Genomic DNA, 12,467 nt, shown 5'->3' with positions numbered 1-12,467 from the left:
GGCCCTCAGGAACTGTTGGATCAGTGGGTGGGTGAGTCGCAGATGGAAGGTGAGCAGGAGTGAATACAGGGGTGGAGGAAGGTGGGGAGGAGTTGGGGGATAGAAGGGTGTCTGGGTTTATAGGTGGGTTGGTAGATGCGTACGTCGGGGGGAGGAGGAGAGTTGATGGGTGGGGGTGTGAGAGAGGATGGATAGGCAGGTGGTGAGTGGGTGGGGAGTGCTGGATGGGAGAATGGATGGGAGGGGATGGGGGATGGAGGGATGAGTCGGGAGTAGGGAGAGAGATGGGTGGGTTGACTGATGGGTTGGTAGATGGTGGGAGGGTAGATGGGAGGTAAAGGGCAGTGGTTGATAACTAGGTGGATGGACAGATAGGTGGATGGGTGGAGGAGGTGGGTGGGTGAGGCAGGTGAGGGGTGGTATGTAAGGATGAGCTTTACTGTCAGACAGACTGGGGTTCACATTTGGCTTAGCCCCTTGGGTGTGTCACAAACCTGCTGAGCTTGCATTTCTTTATCTGTAAAATTCAGAAAGTGCTGACCTCGTAGAGATGTTCTGATGATGAAATCAGGTATATTTGAAAGCTGCTCAGCATGAGCCTGGCACACAACAACCTTCCATTCTTTCTAACCGTTACTGTGATGATTGCAGTCCCTGAGACCTTTCATGAGGCCCTGGGAGAGCGAGGCAGTGAAGGATGTCATGGGGCAGGTTCACTTCTGCAGTGGGGTGGGGGAAGGGGGTGTGCTGTCTTCTGAAGAGGTGTGAGTGCTGCTGTGCAGAAACTCCAGCCCACCCTCAATGGGGGCATCCCTGAGGAAGTACAGAATACATCCGTAATTTCAGGGCACCAAGAAATGCCTCCAGGGCAGCATCACCTACTCGCTCCACGTTTGCTCTCCCCGGCCTGCTCAGGAAAGTGCCCAAGAGGACAGAAAGCATATCTCCCACATCCTCAGCCGGGGCACTGACTGTGCCAAGGCCACGGCCCTCCTGCCCACCACACGCCAGCCTCCCTCAACAGCCTCCTCAGGGTGTCTCTGCAGGGGCACCTAAGCCCCTCGAGAAAAAAAAAAAAACTCTGTTGGGGGAAGCTCCCTGCAAATTGAGGGGACGGTTGTGAGTTAAGAGTGGTGAGGTTGAGTTGGCACAAGTGACAGGGGAAGCCAACATCAATATGGGACACAGGTCCAGGTGCAGGTCACGCCGGGGCTGCACCACCCTCCAAAGTAGCCCTGATGTGGACTCATCTGACATTTCCTGGGCACCTCCCAGGTGCCACAGTGTTCATGTCTGACACAAGAGTGTCACAGCTCTCTTTAACCTTCACATCAGCCCCATGAGGCAGCCAGCCCTTACTATCTGTATCTCATAGAAGAGCAAACAGGCTCGGTTAAAGGAAGCGCTGCAACATCGTATCACAAGCATTTGCTTCACCTCAGACAACAGAGGCTTTTCACTTCTTATTTAAAAACTGGGAGGTTTCCTACCGTAAACATAACACATGCTTCTTAGAGAACATATGGGCCACAGAAGAGAAAAAAGCCACCCACAGACAATCCCTGCTGGCATTTTCCAGGTATGTTTTCATGCATTATTTAGAGTGATTTATCAAGTGGTCATATTGTCAATGCAGTTTGGAATCCTGGCTTTTGATATCAAACACATTTATCTGCATTACTTGACATCTTTCATAAAGGCCATTTTTGATGACTGTATAAATATTCCATCAAGTAGATACATCATCATTTACTTCATCATGCCTCCAATGTTGGACATATATGTTATTTCCATATTCTTTTCATTATTCTATATTTCAGTATTCTAAATAATACGGCAACGAACATGTCTGTGCTCATGTTTTATTATTTCTTTAAGGCAGATCCCCAAACATGAGATTCCTAGGTCAAGGTTTAAGACCATTTTCAGGCTCTTCAGGGCCCCTAGAAGGCCTGGTGTCTAATTCCAACCCTATCATCAAGCTGCTCTGTGGTCCAAGGCAAATCACCTCTCTAAGCCATAGATCCTGCATAAGAAAGAAATGGACAGACTAACCCCACAGCAGGGGAAATATTAGTGCAGAATAACCCCTAACAGGATTTTAACTTCTGGAGGCCACACAGACAAAATCAACTGAAATGTGGGCTGCGCCACCACCTACAGACTTAGTGACCACGCCTTACCCAGCACATTTGGTCTCTCTCAAACCTATTTTCGTGCTGATTTAGCATAACAGCCTGTGCATGAAAGTCCATAATTTGCTCCAGATGGGAAGAATTAGCAACAGATCCCTCCAAAGCAAAGGGGAGGTCAACAAGTGAGAGACCAGGAATGCCAGGCACTGCCTTCTAAGGGAATAGGTCCCACCTCCAGCTCCTGAGATAGGGTGGGCACCATAGTGTCGCTGCACCAGCGGATCCCACAATCCCTGCCAACAGCTCACTGGCCCGGTGTGACCTCTTGATCTAAGATGGGCCAGATTCTCTCTCCCAGAAACCCAGAGTTGGAGCCTGAGACACTGTGTGGATCTGAGCTCCAAGGTCACAGGAAGTAGGAGGCAAATTGGCACCATGGCTGACCTGGGTCATGATGGAACCGAGATGCTGCTGATGAGCCCAGAACACTGTTTTGCAGGGAAGAGCAGGACAATAAGGCAGATATTCAGAAATAACTAGAAATGGCCCTCACATCTCAGTGAGGGTCCCCGGGAAGGCCAGCTGGATCTCACCTCCTGCTTTGGGAGCCTGGGCACCTGCCAGCTGTGCCCCTACAAAACCCCACCTCCACCTTTACCATCACCAGCTGGCAGGGTATTCTGTTTCTGGAACCAAGCGTGCCGAGTACTCCTTGGCCAGACCAACTGGGGGAGTTAGCAGAGATACTTTAGAATGCCAGGTGCTCAGGTCAATAGAATGGGGCAGGGCGGATGCGTACACAGTAATATTAGAAGAATATTAACAAGTAGATCTTTAAACACTTGCTCCTGTATCCTTCCCTATAACCATCTCCAAGGTGAAGAAGCCAGACACCAGGTAATCCCAGACACCAGGGACGAAAAACCAGATGAATAAGGTTTGTTGAATCATTTCCCCCAGACAGTGCCCATTTTGAGATGTGACCTGGTGGCCGCCAAATGCCTTGGCCTCAGTGCAAACTAAGCAGGGCACACTGCCTGGGAGTCCTCCCAGAGCCCTGCAGGAGTCCTCTCGGTTTGCATGCCTTGCTTGCAGATGAGGTTAAGAAATGTCAAGGGGAAAGCTAAAGAAAAGTCTGCCTTCACCCAAATCCTGCTATGCTCCTGGATGAGAAATGTTTCCTGCTAAGAGTAAAGGACCTGATGCCTGGAAAGAAAAGACAGTAAGTGTTAGGGAGAAGTTCTGGCTCTAGAGCCTAGAAACACCCCCAAAGGGCCACCAAGACTTCCACTGCCCTTCTGGAAGTCCCTCTGTTGGCTGCCAACCAGCCCCTTCCCGAAAGCAGCTGGCCTGAGACCACCGCAATGAGGACACCCAATGTGTCTAGAGGCCTCTGCCTCCCAGCCCCATAGGGTGCCAAGAGTAGGTGTCACATAGACTACTGTCCTCTGCAATGGCTTTTTGCTCCTTGATTTAATCTTCTCGTGCCAGCCTTTGGTTATAGAATCTGGCTATTTAATACTCATTAAAATATAGGTATCCTTTCCTCTAGGACTCCTGTAAAATATGAAACCACGATGAGGGCGGGGCTAGAAGTCAGAGGGCTTCATCCTGACTCTTGGGAAGTCACTTCCTCTTTCCAACCTGTCTCACTGGCAGTAACACTGGGAGACATTGCTTGCCTCATGGCCACATGTGTCAGACAAGACATCAAGCACAGGAGCACCTGCTTCACCGAGGGGCTATTTGCTCACCCTGAGTTATCAGGAGCATGATGGATGAACATCCACTGAGGGCCAGCTGCAGGCTTGGTTATGTTACATGCACAGTCCCAGTTCAGACTCCTACTAGCCCTACTATGTATGGGTAAGAGAAATGGGCTCTGAGCAATTAAACTACCCAAAGTTATGCCTTGAAAAGCCCAGGACAACCTGGCCCTTGACTTTCTGCTTCCCAGGCCACCTTCCATTTCAGCGGGGATCCAAGTTTCCCAGACACAGGCCAAGGAGGCAGCCAAGTTGTCACTTTCCTCAGGAAGGAACACAGGGGTGTGCAAGGTACCAGTGTCCCTAAAGAAGGGTGGACTCAAATAAAGGAGAGAGGGAGTCCCCTGCAGAGCTATCCTTTACCCCTAAGGGCTGGTGGAAGGTTATGACAAAAGAAGTCAGCTCCCCCCTAAAAATGAATATGGCTGGAGATGATCTCAATTAAAGGGCTGGAAGTTGGTGGATTCAGATTCACATGATGGGTCTTGGAGATTTTAAAATCAATGAGGGAGAGCGAAAGTAGGCACCCAGAGCTTGACGGCAACTGTAGAATATACATATGCCTTGATCTCTACAACGTGGAGGGCAATGGATCACTATCGGAAAGAGAAGGGACCCAGGTAGGCAAATCATGCTAGGAGGGCAAGGGCAAAAGCTTGAAAGGTTAAGGGGACTTAGGAGGGGAAAGAATTGCAGAATTGAGACCCAGAGAAAAGACATTCAAGACAAATTTTTGCAGAAAGGCAGAGCTGTGATAACACTTGCAAGTCAGCAGAGAAAGGACAGCAAAGAGAAAACAGGAGCTGCTGGGGCCAAGGCAGGGCAAGGCCAGATGCTTGCACGTGGCCAGCAAGAGCATGGACCACATAGACCAGTGCATGGCCGACAGGTTCAACAGACATTACCATGGAGGCACCTGCTGGGAATAATCTTCTGCCTTTCACAATCAAGTAGGGAAAAATTAAGCACCCACTGTGTATGCCTGGCACATAATGGATTGGCCAACCTATCAGTTACAGGAAACCTGGAGGAGAAGGCCCAACTCAAGCCCAAGGGTTGTGGTAAAGACCAGCAACAGAGATCATCACTAAGGGTCACTGTGGAGTGGTCTCCAGGCCAGGAGGAGGAAGCAACAGGAAGTGACCAGAAAGACCATTCCAACAGACTAAAAATTAGAGTTCCATTGTAAAGACAAAAGCTTAGCCAGGCGTGGTGGCTCACACCTGTAATCCCAGCACTTTGGAAGGCTGAGGCTGGTGGATCGCTTGAGCTTAGGAGTTTAAGACCAGCCTGGGCAACATGGCAAAACCTCATCTCCACAAAAAATTAAAAAATTACTACGCGGGAGGCTGAGGCAGGAGAATGGCATGAACCCCGGGGGGTGGAACCTGCAGTGAGCTGAGATCACGCCACTGCACTCCAGCCTGGGTGAAAGAGCAAGACTCCTTCTCAAAAAAAAAAAAAAAATTAAAAAATTAGCCAGGCATGGTAGTGCATACCTGTAGTCCCAACTACTCTGGAGGCTGAGGTAGGAAGATCACTTGAGCCCAGAAGATTGAGGCTGCAGTGAGCCAAGATCGTGCCACTGTATTCGGCCTGGGTGACAGAGCAACATCTCGTCTCAAAAATAAATAAATAAAAGTTTGAAGGTAAGATCAACAACAAATTCTGGAGATCACTGGGCTTAGAGAGAGATCTAGAAATCATGGCAGAGGCAGAAAGAACTAGCTGTGTTTAATCAGAGGAGACAAAATCAATCCCCAGACTCTAGGAGCCCATGGTCAGACCCCTTAGCACTCAGGTAACCCTAGGTTGCCACTCCCACCCAACCCACACCCCTCAGTCTTACCTACATTGCTTATTACCCCTTTCTCCACTTAGGTGCTGTCCCATAAGCTCCTTTAGGGATGAACCAGTAGTGCCATGCCAGGCATGCAGAAGGCCGGCCAGTGTTCTTAAGGTTATTAATGACAACAATTAACGGAACTAAAAAACATCCCAACTCAAAATTCAAAAACCTGACAGCTCTTCAAAAACTAGGTAGTTATAGAAAGCAAAGCTAAGAAAAATATAAGTTACTGGAGAGCAGATTTAGGGCCCAAAGTTAAAATTGTCCTAATTTACTTATTTGTCCAGTGATAGAGCTGATTGTCTGCAGAGGTGGTGAGCTCCCCATCACTAGAGGTAGCCAAGCAAAGACTGTGGGACCATATGCTAAGGAGCTGCAGAAGAGATTCCTTAGATAATCTCAAAGGTCTTGTCCAACCCAATTCCCATAAAACGAAATATACGGTAGAAAAATTACAGACACGTGGCAAATCATGGTGCAGCAGAATTAGCAACTATCCTTCAAACTTGAAAGAAGTACATTGACAGTAAATAAAAATATGATCTTATACCACAGTTAATAACCTTACAGGCCTCATGACCCTAAAAGGTAGAAAGAGCTGAAAATAGAAATAGGTTCAAGAAGGGCTTAGTTGAATGAATAAATATTCAGCTCCAGGCAGATTACCAAAGGCGCAGTGAGAGATGGGTAAGAATGAGCCCCTGTAAAGGCTGGCATCACCGTCCACAAGCATGCCTGCCTGCAGAACACCCTTGTACCCACACCGTCAGCGGCAGCTCACAAATCTGGATGAACTGCGGGTTCTTCCAAGTGCTTGCCATGGAGAAATACCCTGCACAGCACCTTCCTACAGAAAGGGCCTGGCCTTTGATGCCCTGGACCATTCCTGCCAGGGGAGGAGCACAGGGTCAGGGTCATGGGAACATCCAGGCCCCACTGACCAAACAATGTGCCTCCCACAGGGTGAGAGACAAAACCACAGGGAGAACTTTCTGGCCACAGAGCATCACTCACAGTCTTGACAAAGCCTGGTTGTTCTGGAACAGCAGTTCCGGTAACATGCGCAGCTGGTTTCGGTTCAGTCGCCTATAAAAGAGAAGAAGAATTGGAAATCACCTAGACGGCCAGGAAATCCAGAGGACTTCTCAGAAAGCACCAGATGGATTCAGAGGCAGAAGGTCCAGCATTCAAATCCTAACAGGGTCCATGTGGCATCCCAGGGAAATTACCTTCTCTGGGCCCCAGTTCGTCTGTAAAGTGGAAATTCCATCACCCAGCACGAGGGGAGGATAAGAACAGAGTGTCTGTGGAAGCCCCTCACCAGCATCTCTCCTTCCACTATTTCTTCCCATAGCCATCATCATCATCACTTCACATGTGCAAGCCCTGTGTGGTTCCTAAGGCACTGATTCCAATGCTATCTCCCTTTGTGAGTTGGAAACCTGACTACACTTGAAATGGGAGACATACCCTAATGGCCACACAGCCCTGATTTCATCCACATTTGGCTCAACAGAGGTTTCACTTTCTTTTTATTGTTTGCTTTGGGTCTTTTTTCAAAATGAAAATAGCAGCTGGGCGCAGTGGCTCATAACTGTAATCCCAGCACTTTGGGAGGCCGAGGCAGGCGGATCACCTGAAGCCAGGAGTTCGAGGCCAGCCTGGCCAACACGGTGAAACCCCGTCTCTACTAAAAATACAAAAATTAGCCGGGCGTGGTGGCGGGTGCCTGTAATCCCCGCTACTCGGGAGGCTGAGGCAGGAGAATCGCTTGGACTCAGGAGACAGAGGTTGCAGTGAGCCAAGATTGCGCCACTGCACTCCAGCCTGGGCGACAGAGCGAAACTGTCTCAAATAAAAAAAAAATGAAAATGGCTTTATTGATTATTTTTATCATTAATAAAAATGCATGCTCAGCCAGGCATGATGGCATGCACCTGTAATCCCAGCAACTCAGGAAGCTGAGGTGGGAGAATCACTTGAACCAGGGAGGTGGAGGGTGCAGTAAGCTGAGATCACACCACTGCACTCCGGCCTGAGCAACAGCATGAGACTCTGTCTCAAAAAAAAAAAAAAAAAAAGCATGTCAAATGGCTCTTGCCTATAATCCCAACACTTGGGGAGGCTGAATGAGAGGATTGCTTGAGGCCAGGGGCTTCAGATTGGCCTGGGTAACAAAGAGAAACCTCATCTCTACAAAAAATACAAAAAAATTAGCTGGGCCTGGTAGCCCAGGCCTGTAGCCCCAGGGGTGTCTGAGGGGTCTTAGAACCAATCCCCCATGGATACCAAGGAACAACTGTATGATAAACCATCTCAGCCAAAAGCTTTCTTCCAGAGGGAAGGGGAAAACATTAATTCCATGTAGCCAGCAGTAATTGGTCTGTGGTTACCTCCTAGAAGGTCATCCTTCATCTAATATGTGAGAAAGGCCATTGCCACCACATTGGGCACTGCCATGTTCCCCATGGTACAGACAATTAAATCAACTTTTGGAGACCCACTGGAAGTTTACTTTTAATGGCAGGCTCCTAGGGAAACACTTCATTGCCTTGCGGGGGTGGGGAAACATCAATACAATCCTTAAAGCAACAGGAGTAGACATCAGATAGCTCCAAATTCTTTACCCTTGGTCCAGTAAATTAATCCTGTATTTACACTGCCTGATAACCACTGGTTTTGTTTTGTTTTCCCCCAAGAATTTCTCATTTTTCTGGCTTCCACTTCTGAAAATTATTTAGGAGGAAAAAGGGATTCAATGCCTAGTTTAAAATGGAAAATTAAAGGAAGGGACTCCATATGGCGAGAGACATGAAGGTTACTGAGAATGATAACAGTAGTCGTGGCCACCATCATAATCAGCCCTTACTATGTGCCAGACATGGGGCAAATGCATTAGAGGCATGAGCTCATCGCAGGTGGGAAAGCAGAGTGTAAAGGTGGGCCTCTTTCTCTTGAAAGTGACAACAGCACTTTGCATTTGTGCACTCACTCTCCCGACTCCCAACAAACACACCCCACAAAGGTTTCCTGCCACCACTTCGCCACGTGGCTTGGCTCTTCATAGGTGCCCAAGATAGGTTTGCTGACTTTGTTGAGTTGCCTATCTTTGAAAGATGAGAGAATAGGGGTACCAAGAGGTAAGTGACTTGCCCAAGCCATTACTGAATGGTAGATGTGGGATCCTGAAGTTTGCCTTTCTCTACTCCCCATCCTGGCTGCTCCCATGGTATGATCCTGGCCATGGTACGGTGCCAGGCCAGCTCCCAGGGTGACTGGGCGAACTCCACTCCTCTCCACCTGCAGACCCGCTGAGGCCACAATGTCCTGATCCCTCTTGGCCAGCTCAACTGCACACTGCTGCATCTACACTGGAGTTTATAACTGCTCACAAGAACCAGTTATGTCCACTCCCAAACCTGTTTATGCCAGAGGCATTTGTCATTCTAACTCTATAATTTAATTACCTATTACATAAATGAATGAAATGCTAGTGGAAAAAGAGTCATCTCTGTGAAAACTAAGTGGAATGCTTTAGAAAGATTCGATGAAAGGAAAGCTGCTAATTAAAGGGCTGTTGAATTAAGTAAAAGACGATGGCAGAGGGGGGTGGGTGTCATTTTAAAAATCAGGAACACTCCCCCAGATTGCTCCCAAGGCCCTTCGGAAAATCTCACTCCACCTTCCAGAAACCAAAACCAAAAATCATAAACAAGGTATATGTGTGTGGTTTAGGTGAGGCAAACAACACAAAGAACTCCATCGTTTCACACCAAAGAGAAAGACTTTGGCCAAAAAAAAGAGGAGGGGTCAGTAAATGCACATTTATATGTTTTAACATAAAATGAAATGTCTAAGGTATGTGTGGGGTTTTGTTGTTGTTGTTGTTGTTGTTGTTGTTGTTGTTGTTGTTTTTGAGACAGAGACTAGCTCTGCCACCCAGGCTGGACTGCAGCAGCGTGATCTCGGCTCACCGCAACCTCCGCCTCCCGGGTTCAAGTGATTCTCCTGCCTGAGCCTCTGGAGTAGCTGGGATTACAGGCATGTACCACTGTGCCTGGCTAATTTTCGTATTTTTAGTAGAGGCAGGGTTTCACCGTGGTGGCCAGGCTGGTCTCGAACTCCTGACCTCAAGTGATCCACCCCCCCCTTGGCCTCCCAAAGTGCTGGGATTACAGGCATGAGCCACCGCGCCTGGCTGTGGCTTTTAGTGACTCTGTGTGGTTTTTAGTGACTCTGCACTTTAATCACCTTTTATGATTAACTGATGCACCATTGGTCTCCAGCAACTCAGGGGGCAGCCATTGAACTGACCACTCAGGAAGGTGCCTGCAGGGCTGAAGTCGCCACTCACCCACTGGGGTCATGTCTCAACCCCCCAGACCCTTTCCCTCCACCCATCCTTCCCAGCACCAGAGGTGGAGCCAGGTTGGGTCAGGTCCAGATCAGCCCCTCATAGCCAGGTCATTAACATGTATTTTATTCTAAGTCTTTTAAAGAAAACAAATGCAGCATTCGACATCTGGTCTAGCTGTAGGCTTCTTACCATTTCGTTTTAGGCTCGGATGAGGAGCACAAAAGAAAGATTGCCTTGCTTTCTTCCAGGCTGTAGGAGGGCAACGAGGCAATCATATTCTTTTCCTTTTATTTAAGATCTTATTTTCTTTAATATAAAAATGAAAGAGCCGGGCATGGTGACTCAGGCCTATAATCCCAGCACTTTGGGAGGCCAAGGCGGGCGGATCACCTGAGGTCAGGAGTTCAAGACCAGCCTGCCAACATGGTAAAACCCAGTCTCTACTAAAAATACAAAAAATTAGTTGTGTGGTGGCTGGTGCCTGTAATCCCAGCTACTCAGGAGGCTGAGGTGGGAGAATCGCTTGAACCCAAGAGGCAGAGATTGCAGTGAGTCGAGATCACGCCATTGCACTCCAGCCTGGGCAACAAGAGTGAAACTCTGTCTCAAAAAAAGAAAGGTGAGGTATCAGGTCATCTTCATTAAGAGCTCAGACTTTGAAGGCAAAATGATCCAGGTTCTAATCCCCTCTTCTGTACAACTGGGGACAAGTGACTTAATCTCTGTGTACCTCTCTTTCTCATCTGTGAAATACCACTTACAGCAGTGTTGTTTTAAGGATTAAATGAGATAATATAAGGCAAAGAGCTTCCCCAGGTGCCTGGCATAGAGCGGTGGTAGCTATAATCATAATAATAAACTTGTCATAAGAAAATCCATTAAAAGAGAAAAACACAAAGAATAAAAATAAAGTTATCTATAATCCACCACTCACTATAATGAGAGTCAGTGGTTCCAGTTGTCTTCTTCCTCCTGTATTCTATCCACATGCAAATTGTTTTAGTAATACTATTGTCATTTTTTATCTTTTCCATTTAACACTGTATTGCGAGCACATTCGCATCGCCTTAACTGTTCTTCAGAAATGTGATTTTATTTCTTATGTATCCACTAGAAGGGGTTTCCAATTTTTTTCTATTTAAATAATGTGCAATGGCCGGGCACGGTGGCTCACGCCTGTAATCCTAGCACTTTAGGAGGCCAAGGCAGGTGGATCACCTGAGGTCAGGGGTTCAAGATCAGCCTGGCCAACATGGTGAAATCCCATCTCTACTAAAAATACAAAAACAATTAGCTGGGCATGGTGGCGTGCACCTGTAGTCCCAGCTACTCGGGAGGCTGAGGCAGGGGAATCACTTGAACCCAGGAGGTGGAGATTGCAGTGAGCCGAGATCACGCCACTGCACTCCAGCCTGGTAGACATAGCAAGACTTGGTCTCAAAAATAAATAAATAATAAAGTGCAATTGATATTCTGATATATGATTTTTAGCCATGTCTCTGATTATTTCCTTCAAATAAAAAGGACTTTCTGGTTCAAAGAGCATGAACTTTAGGACTGTTAACACCTACAGCCAAACCACTTTCAGAAGGACGAGATCGGCAACCACCGTGAATATGAGTGCCCATCTCCCACCTCACCCCACCATGTTTCTTTTTTTTCATCGTTGCCAAACTGAAATGCAAAAATTGATCAAGACCCACTTTCAAACTTAAAAGCCCTATTCAGCAACAAACCATGTGAATCAGGACAGGCCTCCACCTTCCCATTTCTGTTCTGTGGCCCTGTGCACCTAAGACACCAATCCCCCGGGGCTTCCCTGATGGGTCCCCTTGGCACACCACGGCTCTTTTAAGGACACACAAATCAATGGACAGTGGTTATGTCAGGATGAGATGACAGGAAGAAATTTCACTTCCTCTGTATTATTATGTAAATTTTTTGCCATCCCGTATTTTCAGGGAAAAACAACAGGGACAGTTGCATGGAGAATGTGGGGTGGGGACCCACTCCAGGTTTCTCTGTGACCATGCCTTGTGACCACTTTCACAGCTGCAGCTGCTCCTGGCTCCATCCACTGGTGGAGGCAGGCTGGGCATGGGGTCCCCTCCCCTGAGTGCCCCTCATCCCCGGCAGCAGCTTGGCCTGCCAGTTCCCTCTCATGCCAGCCCCCCGCCCTCCTGGCCCGCACCCTGCCAGGACTCACAGCCGCTCCAGCTCCTTCATGTCATCAAAAGCCCCACGTTCCACTGCTCCAATCTGGTTCTCCATCAGCTGCCTGGGGAAGCAAAGAGACAAGGACAGCTACAGGGTGTGGCTGCTAGAAACAGCTGGCATGACGGAGGGGCAGAGGCAACCTC

At 48.1% G+C, this 12,467-nt stretch overlaps 1 protein-coding gene across 4 annotated transcripts in view; it reads right to left on the bottom strand.

The window, feature by feature from the left end:
• SLIT1 (slit guidance ligand 1) overlaps positions 1 to 12,467 on the bottom strand; it is a 201,061-nt gene that overhangs the window by 155,692 nt on the left and 32,902 nt on the right. For all 4 annotated transcript variants that reach the window (XM_058436133.1, XM_058436132.1, XM_032135329.2 and 1 more), the window contains 2 exons: positions 12,314 to 12,385; positions 6,765 to 6,836 (listed from right to left, as the gene is read on the bottom strand). In XM_058436133.1, the coding sequence (XP_058292116.1) occupies positions 6,765 to 6,836; positions 12,314 to 12,378 (137 nt within the window). In that variant the 5' untranslated portion in view covers positions 12,379 to 12,385. The remainder of the gene's footprint in view (positions 1 to 6,764; positions 6,837 to 12,313; positions 12,386 to 12,467) is intronic.

Source organism: Hylobates moloch, unplaced genomic scaffold (assembly GCF_009828535.3).
Source record: "Hylobates moloch isolate HMO894 unplaced genomic scaffold, HMol_V3 SCAFFOLD_3, whole genome shotgun sequence".
NCBI classification, from domain to species: domain Eukaryota; kingdom Metazoa; phylum Chordata; class Mammalia; order Primates; family Hylobatidae; genus Hylobates; species Hylobates moloch.
Note: the sequence above shows the minus strand (reverse complement) of the source record. Positions and strands in the feature narration are given on the sequence as shown.